At 41.0% G+C, this 16,217-nt stretch overlaps 1 protein-coding gene across 5 annotated transcripts in view; it reads right to left on the minus strand.

Annotated features, from left to right (window-relative positions):
* The window catches only part of abcb11b (ATP-binding cassette, sub-family B (MDR/TAP), member 11b), a 29,878-nt gene that overhangs the window by 9,278 nt on the left and 4,383 nt on the right, over positions 1-16,217 (minus strand). For 3 of the 5 annotated variants that reach the window (XM_038716782.1, XM_038716800.1, XM_038716809.1), the window contains exons 4-24: positions 14,250-14,279; positions 14,112-14,163; positions 13,701-14,008; positions 13,460-13,547; positions 12,497-12,630; positions 12,238-12,409; positions 11,147-11,271; positions 10,887-11,061; positions 10,686-10,799; positions 10,475-10,585; positions 8,620-8,745; positions 7,953-8,156; positions 7,667-7,837; positions 6,973-7,174; positions 6,759-6,828; positions 6,217-6,337; positions 5,849-6,019; positions 4,665-4,769; positions 4,218-4,379; positions 3,503-3,706; positions 2,530-2,771 (exon numbers count right to left, since the gene is read on the minus strand). In XM_038716782.1, coding sequence (XP_038572710.1) covers positions 2,530-2,771; positions 3,503-3,706; positions 4,218-4,379; positions 4,665-4,769; positions 5,849-6,019; positions 6,217-6,337; positions 6,759-6,828; positions 6,973-7,174; positions 7,667-7,837; positions 7,953-8,156; positions 8,620-8,745; positions 10,475-10,585; positions 10,686-10,799; positions 10,887-11,061; positions 11,147-11,271; positions 12,238-12,409; positions 12,497-12,630; positions 13,460-13,547; positions 13,701-14,008; positions 14,112-14,163; positions 14,250-14,279 — 3,087 coding nt within the window. Of the gene's footprint in view, positions 1-2,529; positions 2,772-3,502; positions 3,707-4,217; positions 4,380-4,664; positions 4,770-5,848; positions 6,020-6,216; positions 6,338-6,758; positions 6,829-6,972; positions 7,175-7,540; positions 7,587-7,666; positions 7,838-7,952; positions 8,157-8,619; positions 8,746-10,474; positions 10,586-10,685; positions 10,800-10,886; positions 11,062-11,146; positions 11,272-12,237; positions 12,410-12,496; positions 12,631-13,459; positions 13,548-13,700; positions 14,009-14,111; positions 14,164-14,249; positions 14,336-16,217 lie in introns of those variants that run through there. The other 2 variants (XM_038716790.1, XM_038716817.1) reach the window with 2 other exon arrangements.

The following is a 16,217-nucleotide window of genomic DNA, read 5'->3' on the forward strand; positions in this document are numbered from 1 at the left end:
TTAAGTTACTGCTAATGCTAGCCCATACTGCTGCTGCTTCACATTCAAGGCATTCAACTGGTGAAACACATGGTGGCGTCTTTGTAAAGCAGTCACAGGAAACACAATGTATTTGTCAGTGAGCTTAGCGTTGACAGACTGTTCAGCAAAAACGCATCTACAAAACAATACACTTTTGACAGCAGATCAGTTAAATATTTTGTGTGCGAAATTCATTTTATTGTGGTTAGTTTGTATGCAAAACCTCTTGCCTGAAAGACCTTGGTCAGATTGCCAGTTTTTTTTGGCATACAGATTGATTTTAGAAAGTGTGGACTAGGGCTGCAGCTAACGATGATTTTAGTATTCGAAGCTTTGATAGATTATTTCAACGATTCATCGATGCGTCGTTTAAGAAGTATTTTTGCTTGGCGGCGTCAGCCTTCAACTCAACAATCAATCATGATTTCAGTTAAATGCTAAAGTTGCTGTTGTCTGCCATTTTTGAATTACAGTAGTTTTCTAATCTTCTCTCATAGGTGAGACAAGTTGGTACACCAGTTCACCATACCCTGGTCAGCTGTGTAGCTGTCATCATCTGGTTGTACAGTTTAAGTTCAGTTCATAATGTCAATTAATGTAAGAATAATTTCTGTTTAAAAACCAAATTTTTATTTGGTAAGTTGAATATAATTAAGAAACATGTAACGCATATTATAGCGGAACAAATATTCTTGTGTGAGAACGCCTGACCGATCCGACTGAGGATGATGGCTATAGCTCTGTTGCTGTTTAGAGATGTGTAGTGATTTTATTAAGTAAGAAGATCAAGCTGGACGGTTCCTTTTTACTCCCCTTAAGTTAATGTGGCCAACGAGGTATGTAGGGTTCTTTGTATAGTTTTACGTTGGGTTTATATTGGTGGATAGGCTAACTACAGCTAATATATTAGCAGAGTTTCACGTGATAATAACGTGATAGCATCATCTGAAGTAAGCTAATTATCTGCAAGCTTAACAGCTTCTAGCCTGCAAAGGGATGGGTTTGTAAGCTATTTTGTGTTTGTGAAAGATTTATTTAATGATTATTCTCTATGAGAATGCTTTGTATTTTATTTGACTCATTTTATGATTTGTGTATTTTATTTTGTCTAGTTCTCACGGCGTGCTTGACGATGTGAATGTCGGAATAATTGCCTGTAACCAAAGGAACGCCTTATGTTCGTGATTTAAACTGGAGGGGAGCTACAAGCTGTCTCTTTGAAAAACGGTTGTTTATTGCTGTCAAATCTGGAATATCCACATTGATGTTAGACTTCCAGGTAAAGTTAAATGATGTGAGAATGAAAAGGAAGCTGACATAACCACCTGAAGTAGTTCCCATTAACCTGCATTGATTTTAAGTGTGAAATCTATTGAGTAACATGCACATGCAGAGGGGGGTGCAATGGGTGCTTGAGTACCTGCCCTTTTGCACTTTGATGCCCAAAGTGCCCTTTTGTCAATGACAAATTTAATTAATTAATTTTTAAATTTGTAAAGGTCCTTTTGTGAAGGCCTGCAGAACACCGGCTGCTTTCTGATAAGGCGCCGTCTTGCTGTTGCCGAGTTTCGTTTTACGGTGGACGGACAGAAACATTACAGAGTTGTTGTTTCTTTAGCTTGAAATAATCCCATACTTTGGACACTTTCTTCTTTGTCGCTCACTATTTTCTCTCTCTTCCTCCATTTAGCAAACAGCACCATCATAATCACGTCGTGTTCACAGCGTAAGCGCGATGTGCGACAGTAATAAATGTCCGTCGTTTCAGCCCTCGTCTGGACAGAAAAAAAACACACAAAATTTTTCCAAATTGGATCCAAGTCACATATAGAGTCTGTTTTAAATGTGATTCCAATGGGATTTCTACAGATGCGTCTTAGTCCAGACGTATTTCAGTGCTTTTTTGCATCACTGACAATGCAACACACAACTACGGTGTCAAATCCAGAGTTACTGAAGTGCATCAGAGCAGAATCCATGCTGCATGCTGTCAAGTCACAGAACTCCTCCGTTGCTGAGTTTTGTCTGGTGCGACGGAGGAGTACGGCACCACAACTTGACAGCTCTATTGTTTGGATGATGCATCTTCATTTCTCATGCTTCTGCGATGGAGAGCCACCTCACCAGCTTACCTCGTTATCGATACCTATATGTCGTTACCACAGCATCCCATACAGATAGGTTGGTCATGTCTGGACACACAAATCTGATTTGATCACTTGCAAATAACAGGAATGTCTGTCTTAAAGATTTGATTTGAGGAACAAATCTGATTTGCCTGCAGTCTGAACAAAGACATATAGCCCCTTGCGGGCCACACAAAGTCTTCTGACTCAAAGTTTAATTGAATACATTTAAAGGTGATTTTCAGCCAGGAGCGCTGGGCAAAAAAAATCACTAAAACAAGACTGATTGAAAGCAGTGTATCGTGGAATGACTTGCGGACTTAAAAAGCAGTAATGACAGGGAAACGCACAGGTATTAGTTGTGACAGCTTTCTCCTCTTACCTGAACACCAAGCTGAAATGGAGCCCCTCATGTCGCACCAAGTAACCTCCAAACCTATAGGAGGCGGAGTTAGTCAAGAAGACGACGCACTGGGCGAAACCATAGCAGGCCCCGTACACATTTGCTTTCTTCAGGGCCGCTTGGTACGGAGCATCTAGCTGAGCCTCGAACACTTCCACAAAAATCCTCTCTTTCCCCAGGCCTGCGATGGTGCGGATGTTGTTTAGTGCCTCGCCAGAAATCTGCAGAATAAAGACTCTGGTTAAAATTCTGAGATCAGATTTAATGGCACAGTAGGAAACTGTGGGGAAAAAAGGCCGATAGTTGAATAGAAGCTGTTCCTAATTCTTATGTGTTTTAATGTGTGAAGGAGAATACGATATAGATAAAGCCTTTGCTCTGTTCTTATCTATATCCTATTTTATGCTGCTGCAGTAAGCCAATTTCCCCCCACAGGGATCATTAAACTTTCATCTAATCCACTTTATTTGGATGGGTGGCGTTTACTGTATCAGGATAATTAAGATAGCGTAAAGGAAGTTCACAGTAAATTGACTTTTTGAATTCTTTGATTGTGAACTTTCTGGCTCTCACTGTATTGGCATGAGGTTTTATCCACTGTGTCTTTCAGTACTATGACTGCATTTTAAGCGTGGGTGGCCCCAGTAGGAATTGAGCCTGACAGTGTACTCTCCATTCCTAACTTGTCAAATTACAGGAGCACCTAATAAAATGCTTATTATACCAAGATCTGAGTTCAGCTGCGGGCTGTAGAGCTTTCCTTCAGTGATGAGGAAAAGCTAAAATAGACACTGCCATTAAGTTCTCTCTTATATGCTGTCGGTAGATAAGTCAGCTGAAGTCATCCTCTAAATTTAGCAGGATTATTAAGACTGAAGGCTGATCAATAACACAAGAGACAGGTAAATATAGATTTTGTGATAGTTGTACAGTATAAACAACAATATCTGACCCGTCCGGCAGCCTCCATGGCCTGCTTGTCCTGTTTTGCAAAGCCTGTTAGCATCTTAGCCTGGAAGCCACCTGACAGAGCGATGAACGGCAGGAAGCACAGGATGAGCAGCGTGAGCTTCCAGCTGAAGCAGAAGGACATGATGATGGCCACGCCGATGTTGGTCAGAGAGTTGACGATCATGCCGATCTGCGAGCCGGTGGCCTTAGGAGATGACAAGTGGAGAAGAAGGGTCCCGTTATTTGATTCAAGATGTCACACAATGTGTTGTCTCTCGTCTTGGATTAAACTCGACCATCCAAGCAGGATTTGATGAGTCAGGATACCAAGAAAAATAAATTAAGTCACCTTTTCAAATACTTCTCATGGTTTATTCTCTAGGTAGGTGGGGTTAATCTCAATACATATTAAGGCCAGAAATTTCATCCAATTACAGTTGCCCTACGAAGGCAAACTGCAGCAACAACATATATGGACCTGAATCTGATATTTGGATATCGGTTTGATCGGTTAAAATACCCTTCCAAAACTAACAAAAATATCTGATATCTGAAAACTCACAGTGCCTCTTATTAGGCAGTGTAGTAAGTGACCCTGCAGGTTGTGAGCGCTGCCTATTATAAAATAATAAAGAATAATTTAAAATTTAAGACATTTGATTTCAAAAAAGTAATAAGGCCATTAATTTTCTTTTTACACTGAGGCAGGAACTCACTCCTTGAACTTGTGAGGCATCAGTCGCCAGACGTGTGGTCAGAGCTCCGGGGCTGTTTCTGTGATCATCAAACCAGCCAATCTCTTGGCCCAGTATGGCCTGAAAGCCAAGTCGCCGTAACCTGCGTGTCAGCAACTCCCCAGACTTGGAGAAGGCATAACCCTGGAGACACACACAAGTATTTCTAACTCCAAAATACCATCGCAATGATCTTCAGTATAGTGTAATATATTGGTAATCTGATAAAATCGTGTCTTCCCTCTCCATCGGAGGAACAAAACTCACAGATCAATTACAGAACAGGATGTAGGAAACTAATTTTTATCCAAAGAAAATATGAATTTGCTAAAATAAAGGAGATCTCTTGTGACTTTTTCCCAGCCTTGAACAGAAACAGGGCAGTAGCACTAAAGCAATCAGTCTTGCTAAAACAGACTGCTACTCTACCTGCAGCATCTGGGTGAAGAAAGAGGCCACGCCGACCATGACAAAGAACAGGCAGATATTATCAATCTCTGTTCTCTGAGCCACAGGATCTGTTATTGAGAATGTCTACACAAACACACAGACATACATACAAAAACATGTTAACATAGACCATAATGCAAATATATATACACAGCATATATTTACACACAGCAGGATGCAGTGTCTGAATATCAAAATATGTATGATAATAATTATCAAACATATATACATAGATGTATAATTCACTTCTTTCATAGGACTACTGGTACTGATAAAGAGTAGAAGTTTTTTTAGAGTTGGTAAGATTAAACAGTATATCTGAGATTTATGTAAATATCATCTTTTTTAGATTATCTGATTATTTTTCTTAATTTGTGTTTGTAAGAAAATTATACATACTATAAAAACGGGTTCGGTTTAAAAAAGCATTTAAAACAGAGACATTTCAGACCAAAGTCAGTTCATTTCAAAGGAATCACTGTAATCGTGGGTCAAAATAAATCCACGCAGTTCAATGTTGGTGAACCTCAAACCACAAACTCACACTATAGACCAACACAAAACCCTTTTGACAGAACTGTGGATGAAGTGAGAGCCAAAGAGTCCAAAATGCAGGAAGCTATCGTAGCTTATTAGCTATGTTGCACCGCTGACTTTTATTTAACCCCATCTGCTGGAGAACAGACTGCCCAACAAAACAAATCCTTAAGACAGTTATGAGACAGACGTCAATCATACAAATACTTCTTTTGATTAAACTGTGTGAACTCATAGTCTGAACCATCCGAGCTAACAAGCTTGCTAGCCAGAAGTTAGTTAGCTAAGTAGCTAAGAGAGTTATAGTGGTTGACCAGAACAAGCTTGTTCGCATCAGCTTGTTTTGGTCCACAATGTCCGCAGCAATAGGAATAACATGAACAACTCCAATTATCTGACTTCGGTGTCTTGTCACACATTATTCTAAGAGGGTTACCTCCCCAGCTTGACACCTTTTCACAAGGCGCATGGTCGAACTTCACTGTGCCACTTTTTGGTGTAACTGGGCCTTACCTGTTATTTTGTAGTGTCCCCAGGTCAGAACAACATAGTGGCTTTGAGATTTTTGAGATTTAGTCTGATTTGTGTTTCTATTTCAGACCATCTGATTTCAACTTGAACCTCACCGCCAAGATTTGACTGAACAGTAGAGAGTAGACGGGGTTGACCCCTCCATTTATGGCAGCCCCAAAGGATCCAAAAAGCATATAAGGCCACTCAGGTATGTTGTACTTCAGGATCCTGGCAACTGGAGCTGGCTCCACAAGTTCGTCGTCGTCCTCCTCTGGGACGGCATTCTGAGCATTCACACAGAAATCAGCAGACATATACAGTAAAAGCTATTAACTGGGCTTACTATCTGAGGATTGATGTAGATAAAACAAATACATTTCCAGGACAATTTCAAACAAGTGGTTTTACTCTCCAACGTTATGTAATCATTGTTGACCTGCTTCAACCACCTACACATAATGTTGGATGCGCGCACACACACCTGGAATTTGTCTGCCTGTGACACAGCGTAGGCTCTGGGGCCAAGCTCTCCAACGATAGGAACAGAAGACTCTGGGATCAGATTGGACAGCTGAGATCGGGACCGCTGGCGGATTGAGGCTCTGCAAAAATAGAAAATGGTTTCTGAACTGCTGTATATGCATGACTTCATGCAGATTAATATTCTAAGGACACAGGAATATATTGTGGCTGTTCGACTGTGTTGTTCTTCTTGCACTCATTACAGGGTGCTTGTAATGGTGGTGATAGAGGACCTCAAGCCTGCTCTGCTGTTGTACCATTTGTAAGTGGCTCTGGGTGATAGTGTCAGCTAAATGCACCAAATGTCGAAGTAAATGTAAGAGGGTAATTACGTAAATGAAGGTACCAGTTTCAGCCATGACACAACTCAATTTCAGCCACTAAATTACTACTGTAATAATCCTATTTAGATGCATAGTCAGGACTGGATATTATACACAAGTGAGCAAATGAGCAAGTGATGAAGGGTGGAGGGTGATTGGGAATGTGTTTGTGTAATACCTCAAACTGGCGCGGTAGCTGCCTGCCCTGTATAGACTCAGCCTGTCTGACTCTTCTTCCTTGTCGGCCACTAATGCAAGAGATCCAATAAAGGGGGGTGATCACAATCAGTAGACCCTTATAGTTTCTATATGTGGATTAATATATTTCTGAGAACAAGGTGGAGTAAAAAACTTGAGATCATGAAAACATCATCCCCCAAAGTGAGGCCTACTTTGTCGAGCCTTCTCATTCAGAGCCTTGTCTCCTTGGCTCTGTAGGGTGACGAGAGTGAAGTAGACTCCTTTCCTCTCTAGCAGTTCATCGTGTTTGCCCCTCTCCACAGCTCTGCCGTGCTCAAAGCCAACAATCACATCAGCGTTCTTTATGGTGGACAGCCGGTGAGCGATAGAGATGGTGGTGCGACCCATGCGTACCTTTGACAAAATCAAACTTAGGCTGGTGCGCATCCTGATTTTTGATTTGGGTTCATCTGATTTTGAATAAACAACACAACTGAGATCTAACTCATCTCTTTACACCCTAAAACAAATTAAGTTTGATCTCAACATTTAGCACTCTTTTCGGGTTTTAAGCTTTTATCTTATTTTACAGTCTTTCCCTTAGCCACTGGTCCTGTTTTAAATGTTTCTCATCCAATTATACGAAATCAAAATGATAATGTATCAAAAGAAAAAAGAGAACGTGACGGCTTATAGACTTGCTGGTGTGATCAGCACATCTGTATCTGTGCTTAGTCATCTTCTCGTTTAAAAAAAAAAAAGAAGTAAAATGTGTCCTACTTGTGCTGAAGAAAGCTTAGCAGGATTTTCACTGTCTTGCCACGGGCTACACAATGAAACCATAAATGATCAAAACCTGACATAAAAAACAGAAGCTAAATCAGCACATAGACCAGTCAGACTTACTTTATCCAAAGCTTCTTGAACTACAGCCTCGCTCTCATTGTCAAGAGCAGAGGTTGCCATGTCCAGCAGCAGGATACGAGGATTCCTGACCAGCGCTCGAGCAATGGCAATACGCTGCTTCTGACCGCCACTCATCTGACCTCCACCCTCCCCCACCAATGTGTCGAATTTCTGACAGATTTTAAATGACATCGTAAGTTATCAGGAGTGTTGGTTGTTAAAACGACTCGGAATCTGTGCGTCTACTTTTTTGGCACATGAGCACTTATCAGTCCTGAAACATCACCTGTGGCAGATCCATGATGAAATTGTAGGCGTTGGCCTCCTTTGCTGCAGTGATGATTTCTTCCATGGAGACACCGGGTCTACCATAGCGTATATTCTCAGCAACGGTGGTGGCAAACAGCACAGGCTCCTGCTCTACAATGCCAATCAGCGAACGCAGCCATTGGATGTTCAGCCCTCTGATGTCATGACCATCCAGGGTCACCTGAAATGAAGGGCACAGAGAGCAGCGGGTTTTGGTAAAATTGATGGATGATACTATTAAGGTGCTTTGCTGCTATAATGTGGTTTTTTTGCAACAATGCTAGTTTCAAATAGTAAGGTCGTTAGTCTTGTGCATAACCTTCATTGTGCTATAAGAAGCTATTTCCTTCTCTAGAAGCTGAAATGAATAAGAAAGTAAGGTGTGCAAAGACCTCTAATTCCAGTAAAAGTGAAAAATGAGGCTGTGAGGACCCATTGGCTGAATAATGAAACAGATTATCATGTACTTCTATTACCCTCGGGGATGGTTATTTTTGAAACGAACAGAATAAAGCTTAAAAGGAAGGAGGCGGCAGCTACAGTGAGTCGAAGGAATCTTCAATCTCAGGAAAAGGGACCACTAATAAATGAATCACAGTACATTATGTGAGTGTTGCATGTTCATTTTGACTTGACACACCTACCATGCCCTCTTTAGGGTCATAGAAGCGCTGGATGAGCTGAATAGCAGTACTCTTCCCAGCTCCACTTGGACCAACAAAGGCTGTGGTCTCCCCGGACTTCACTGCAACACTGAGCTGGTCCAGGATCTGAGTAGAGACACCGTGGCAAAGGTGACACTGAAACTTTTCTGCAACTTTCAATCAAATTCTACCCTCAGTATATACAGTGAGGAAAATAAGTATTTGAACACCCTGCTATTTTGCAAGTTCTCCCACTTAGAAATCATGGAGGGGTCTGAAATTGTCATCGTAGGTGCATGTCCACTGTGAGAGACATAATCAAAAAAAATAATCCAGAAATCACAATGTATGATTTTTTAACTATTTATTTGTATGATACAGCTGCAAATAAGTATTTGAACACCTGTCTATCAGCTAGAATTCTGACTCTCAAAGACCTGTTAGTCTGCCTTCAAAATGTCCACCTCCACTCCATTTATTATCCTAAATTAGATGCACCTGTTTGAGGTTGTTAGCTGCATAAAGACACCTGTCCACCCCATACAATCAGTAAGAATCCAACTACTAACATGGCCAAGACCAAAGAGCTGTCCAAAGACACTAGAGACAAAATTGTACACCTCCGCAAGGCTGGAAAGGGCTACGGGGAAATTGCCAAGCAGCTTGGTGAAAAAAGGTCCACTGTTGGAGCAATCATTAGAAAATGGAAGAAGCTAAACATGACTGTCAATCTCCCTCGGACTGGGGCTCCATGCAAGATCTCACCTCGTGGGGTCTCAATGATCCTAAGAAAGGTGAGAAATCAGCCCAGAACTACACGGGAGGAGCCGGTCAATGACCTGAAAAGAGCTGGGACCACCGTTTCCAAGGTTACTGTTGGTAATACACTAAGACGTCATGGTTTGAAATTACGCATGGCACGGAAGGTTCCCCTGCTTAAACCAGCACATGTCAAGGCCCGTCTTCAGTTTGCCAATGACCATTTGGATGATCCAAAGGAGTCATGGGAGAAAGTCATGTGGTCAGATGAGACCAAAATAGAACTTTTTGTTCATAATTCCACTAACCGTGTTTGGAGGAAGAAGAATGATGAGTACCATCCCAAGAACACCATCCCTACTGTGAAGCATGGGGGTGGTAGCATCATGCTTTGGGGGTGTTTTTCTGCACATGGGACAGGGCGACTGCACTGTATTAAGGAGAGGATGACCGGGGCCATGTATTGCGAGATTTTGGGGAACAACCTCCTTCCCTCAGTTAGAGCATTGAAGATGGGTCGAGGCCGGGTCTTCCAACATGACAATGACCCGAAGCACACAGCCAGGATAACCAAGGAGTGGCTCTGTAAGAAGCATATCAAGGTTCTGGCGTGGCCTAGCCAGTCTCCAGACCTACACCTAATAGAGAATCTTTGGAGGGAGCTCGAACTCCGTGTTTCTCAGCGACAGCCCAGAAACCTGACTGATCTAGAGAAGATCTGTGTGGAGGAGTGGGCCAAAATCCCTCCTGCAGTGTGTGCGAACCTGGTGAAAAACTACGGGAAACGTTTGACCTATGTAATTGCAAACAAAGGCTACTGTACCAAATATTAACATTGATTTTCTCAGGTGTTCAAATACTTATTTGCAGCTGTATCATACAAATAAATAGTTAAAAAATCATACATTGTGATTTCTGGATTTTTTTTCTTTAGATTATGTCTCTCACAGTGGACATGCACCTAGATGACAATTTCAGACCCCTCCATGATTTGTAAGTGGGAGAGCTTGCAAAATAGCAGGGTGTTCAAATACTTATTTTCCTCACTGTATATGTGTATATATGTGTAATATTGAATGTAGAATCCTGCAAGTACCTTGACTTCAGGTCTGGAGGGGTAGTAGAAGGTGACATTGTGAAACTCAATATCTCCTTTGACCCTGTCGAGCTTATATCCAGCCTCAGATAAACAGTCAATCTCTGGCTCCTGACGGTGACATATTTAAGCAATGAGACTTATTTCCTGTGAAAATGCAGTACAATGTAAAGATCAAAATCTTCCAAATTATAACATCAAGCATTCTCACTCTGTCAATAGTCTCAAAGATGAGGGTAGCAGCTCCACGGCCTGCAGCAAATGCCTCCAGACATGGGGAGGCCTGCCCCAAATTCATGGCTCCTACCAAGACACCAAAGAATACCTGGAATGAAGAGATCAGTACATTATAGATGCAAAAAAACACATACATGATCATGTTCATGTTTTGTCTATATGGTAAATGCGATACCTGCAGTAGTGTTCCTGGTGTGTACTCCTCTGTGTCCAACACTAGACTAGAGCCATACCAGAAAGCCAATGCATAGCACAGAAAGATGACCATCCACATAAATCCAGTGAAAAACCCCATAACAAGACCCTTCCTGATGCCCCAGCGCTGCGCTGAGATTAAGTTATTGTCGTACCTGTAGAGGAGGAGAGGAGCTCACATAGGCTGCGTTTATATTGGGGGGGAAAGTCAATCTACAAGTTTAATCTGGCAGATTTTACCTTTTCACCTCTTTTTTCTCACCACCAAAAGCAGCCACAGTCCTAATGGAGGAGAGGACCTCGTCAGCTACAGCTCCAGCTTTGGCGTAGGCCTGCAGTTCCATTCCTGTTAGCTTAGCAACAAACTAGAGGACACAGTGATGCAAAGTTGATAGAGACGAGGCAACAAGTAAAGACAAGTCAAGTAACGAGAAGCTGAGTTAAGAGTCATGTCAGAGAGGTCAGAAGTCCAAAGTCAACAAGTCAGGTCAAGAGAAGTCAGGACATCAAGTCAGGTCTAGAGAAGTCAGGACATCAAGTCAGGTCAGGACATCAAGTCAGGTCAAGAGAAATCAGGACATCAAGTCAGGTCAAGAGAAGTCAGGACAACAAGTCAGGTCAAGAGAAATCAGGACATCAAGTCAGGTCAAGAGAAGTCAGGACAACAAGTCAGGTCAAGAGAAATCAGGACATCAAGTCAGGTCAAGAGAAGTCAGGACATCAAGTCAGGTCAAGAGAAATCAGGACATCAAGTCAGGTCAAGAGAAGTCAGGACAACAAGTCAGGTCAAGAGAAATCAGGACATCAAGTCAGGTCAAGAGAAGTCAGGACATCAAGTCAGGTCAAGAGAAGTCAGGACAACAAGTCAGGTCAAGAGAAATCAGGACAACAAGTCAGGTCAAGAGAAGTCAGGACAACAAGTCAGGTCAAGAGAAGTCAGGACAACAAGTCAGGTCAAGAGAAGTCAGGACATCAAGTCAGGTCAAGAGAAGTCAGGACAACAAGTCAGGTCAAGAGAAGTCAGGACAACAAGTCAGGTCAAGAGAAGTCAGGACAACAAGTCAGGTCAAGAGAAGTCAGGACATCAAGTCAGGTCAAGAGAAGTCAGGACAACAAGTCAGGTCAAGAGAAATCAGGACATCAAGTCAGGTCAAGAGAAGTCAGGACAACAAGTCAGGTCAAGAGAAGTCGAATTAAGAGAAGCCAAGTAAAGAGGTCAGGTCAAAAAATCAAGTCAAGAAAAGTCGAATTGAAATAAGTCAGGGAAAGTTAAGTCATCGTATCAGATCAAGAGAAGTCAAATCAACAAGTCAAGAGAAGCCAAGTCTCACCAGAGCCATAAGACCAGCTCCAATCCCAATCAGTGGACTTGCTGAGACAATGACAAGTGTTAACTTCCATCCTTTGATAAAGCCAATGCAGAAACCACCCACAAAGGTGGTGAAGCGCTGCAAAAAAATGGCAACTTGATCCGCAATGGCATCATTGATCTTGTTGATATCACTGTAATACAGAAATAACTACTGTAACACACACAATACTCCACAATAGTCCATGAGACAGAAATCAAGTCATCATTGTCCCACTCACTCTGACATGCGAGTATTAAGCTCCCCTATAGAGGTGCAGTCGAACCAGCCGATCTCCATCCTCATCACTTTGCTGAAGTACAATTTCCTGATGAGCAGAATCTGCCTTGCAGCTGCCGTCACCCACAGGGAAATCTATCAGTCGTAAAAGAGACGTTATGCTCTCGACTCTTCTCAACTATAAAAGCAAGCAGGGCAGCAGGAAGGTATCAAGACCTCTGAAGAGAAGTTTCACATGTCAAATGTTTATAGAGTGTTTGACATGATGAAGTTTGGCTTATTTGACAACTTACTCACTCAGAAAACAATTGTATATTTTCTTCTGTGGCTCTAAATAGCCCTTGTGTGATAGTGATAGCACCAGGTTTCTGGTTTGGTTGGAGTCTTTTTCAAACCATGTGGATTTTAAAAAATGTGCGCATTTGTGAGGAGAGGTGGGTCTAATCAGGAAACGCTGCTGAGTTGCATTATGGGAAATGTAGGATCCAGTTTTGGAGATTGACACAAACTTGGGACTAAAAGTCAGGATATCTCCGCCTCTCATGCTTTTGATCATTCTTTTTTTAATCTCTCTTGCAAGCCTCCAAACTTAATGAACACGTATTATTAAATCTCTAAACCATTTAGATTTAACTGATTCATAGTAGGTTTGAAATGGGCCTATAGTTCATCATCAGTGAGGTGGCTAGATTGTTAAGAAAGACAGAATAATAGTAGTAGTATAATAACAGTTTTTAGGGGCTGTGTGAGAAATACCCTGAGAGAAGGGAAGAGTAGACTATTTGCAGAAGATCTGATGTCATGCAACATTTGTTTTAAAGCTGGTAATCAAAAGATAAAGGCATCAGGAGGGGGGTTTCAAATGCAGCACAATTTCCTCCATGATTTCATTGTTGAAAGGATCAAATTGTGTCTAATTACATAGTCTCTTTGTATGAAAAAACAATCACAGTTTAAGACCAACCTGAAAGTATCCCAGGATGAATACTGCTGCTCCAATTCCAACATAATAGTAAGCAAAATTGGTCATTTCATATTCAATGTCAAGAAGCCTGAAAGACAGCACAAATACAGTAAATACATCATGAAGACTACAAAACCACATAGGCGCTTTAACACAGATCTAAAACTTTTAATATCACATCTTATATATATTTTTGATGTTGGAAAAAGACCACCTCATGCATTTCTCACAACCCACTTACCCACACGACCTGCCCTTCAGCGGTGTGAGCATTTCCCATGTTGAATTGTTCATGAAGCTCCAGTCTGACTGGTTCAGCTTTGTGATCAGGCTGTTCCCTGCAGTGTAGTTCCTCTTCCACTGGATAGTGTTGTTCACACACTCCTTCCTGTCGTCCCTTAGCTCGTTGAGCTCGATGTCATACTCGACGAAGGTGTCGGTGAGCAAGCCAAACACCAGCAGCACGAGGGGCTGGGCCGAGCCGTGCAGCACTGCACACACGCTACCCATCACCATCATCAGCAAGTCGTTGCATGTGGAAAAACGGAACTGGAAAACACACACTTGCATTGTGTGGACAAATCTCAAGAAGACATGAGGGCAGAGGGCAAGTGTTACACAGTGAAGAATGGAAACTGGAAACGTGTTTTACCAGCTGAAAGAAGCCAACCCTTATCGCTGGTTGCTCTGCCTTTCCTGGACCTCTGTTTGGAATAGAAGGCCAGTCAGTTTTATTATGAGGTGAATGTGACAAAATATCCACAGTCTGATTTTGCTCTCTTCTACTCACTTCTCATTGTCCTTGGAAGTTGTCATGGTCCTGCATGGAAGGAAACAGAACACACTGTGAACTGCTCACACATCCTCTGGGTAACACTTTATAGTAAGATACAAAAGACACGTAAGAAATGCATGAATGTATGAGATGAATTCCTGCTGCTCAGGATTAATCACTATGAATATGTGTCATAATGCTTAATGGATCATTAAAGGGGTGTTGTTACTTAAAAAATACATTATATACTTTTAACTACATTGATGCTTGGGAGCTCAACACACTGCAACTTAGAAAACACATGCAAGTAGAGAGAAGCAGATGAAGAAAACATCCTAAACAATTTGACAACACATGCGCAGCATTTTCAATAAAGAAAACACTGCACGCTCCAAATATAAAAAACCAAAACACAACCAAATACAGAAATGCTGTATTTGGTTGTGTTTTGTGGTGTGTTGAGCTCTCAGGACTACCATAAATAATTAAGCATTAATTTGTCAGATTAATTTATAGGGACTTGATCCAACCCATACATTAGTAAGGCATTACTTAAGCTTATGTTTTGTAGCCTTATTATAAAGGGTACTCTAATGTAGCAGTGCTGCTGAAGACTGCATAGAACTGGAAATTTGTCTTTTGTCTCACTTAAGACATAGCAAACACATTTAAATAGGTCTGCCTGCATACACACCTATATGTAGTAGGGAAGAGCGGGGTGAGTTGAGCCACGTTTTACTTGAGGCATCTTTAAAGTGAGAACATAGCAGTAATGTCTTTGACTAAAATATGTAAATATATTTCAGGCCCATCTCTAGGAATAATCACGTTGGATCTAATATAAACAGTTTTCAAATATGACTTTCCAAAAACCAAGTGGTCTCTTGGCCCCCAGTGGGGGGTAAGTTGAGCGACATGGGAGCCAGAGACATCACTTACCATAGTTCCAACTCAAATACCAATTCAAAACATTTCATTGCACTTAGATAGTGTTGCAGCTACATTTCTGATACGTCTCCTACTTGTTTCATATAATGTATCACTTCAACGTCATCCTGTTGACCTTCATGTCCCGCGCCACGAGACAAATGTGCTTTCCATTCTGTCATTCTCCCACTACTCTGTCCAAATCTGCAAGAGGAGTTGAAGCCCTGTCTTTCTCTGTCTCGCTCTTAGAGAAGCATGGCATGATGGTTTCTGGTCTAAAATTCATGTCATATCACTTCTGTGATAAAATGTAAGAATGCAATGTAGAATTACAGTAAAATCTCTGGCTCAACTTTCCACAGGTTGTTTGGTTCAAATTACCCCATCTAGCAGTTTAGCCTCATATTGTTCACTGATTCTTGAGATAAGGGACAAAACAAGTTTTAGGTCTACTTTTTTTTTTTTTTAATACTACATTAATTTGAAATTTAAATATTTATTTCAGCTAACAAACCATGAAAAACTTTTTCCTGAAAATTGAAATTTATTCACTTCATAACTTAATTTGTGTCAACTCCATCAGACACACCAAAAATCATGTTATTTTAATTTGATTATTTCAATAAGGGTGTAAAGTCCTAAAGTATATAATAATGGGTTTTGGTAACATGGTTGAGTAATAAAATGCATTATTTATATTTCAGATTTCACAATATTTTGAAAAATCAGATTTTGAAATTCCTTAATTTTGTACATTCCTTTTTAATATTGGGCATATTTAATCAATGTTCTTAGGCAAAGAAGACATGCTTGCATGTAGTTCAGCTGGAATTTTAATATATATACACAATAAATTGAACAATTTATTTGTAAATTTCTTTGTAAAAAGAAAAAACCTCCTGTAACAGTGCTGACAATTACTGACGGTGTTGACAAACAATTGATGGAGATAGTGTTTAACTAACAACTGGTTGTGATAACAACAGATTGATTAATGATATTTCATTGTAACTGTGTAATTGTAACTCTAACTGTGTCCAGACTTGGTCTTCCTTC

Source organism: Micropterus salmoides, unplaced genomic scaffold (assembly GCF_014851395.1).
Source record: "Micropterus salmoides isolate LMB-PRFRI ecotype aquatic unplaced genomic scaffold, ASM1485139v1 Ms_hic_scaffold_1, whole genome shotgun sequence".
NCBI lineage: Eukaryota > Metazoa > Chordata > Actinopteri > Centrarchiformes > Centrarchidae > Micropterus > Micropterus salmoides.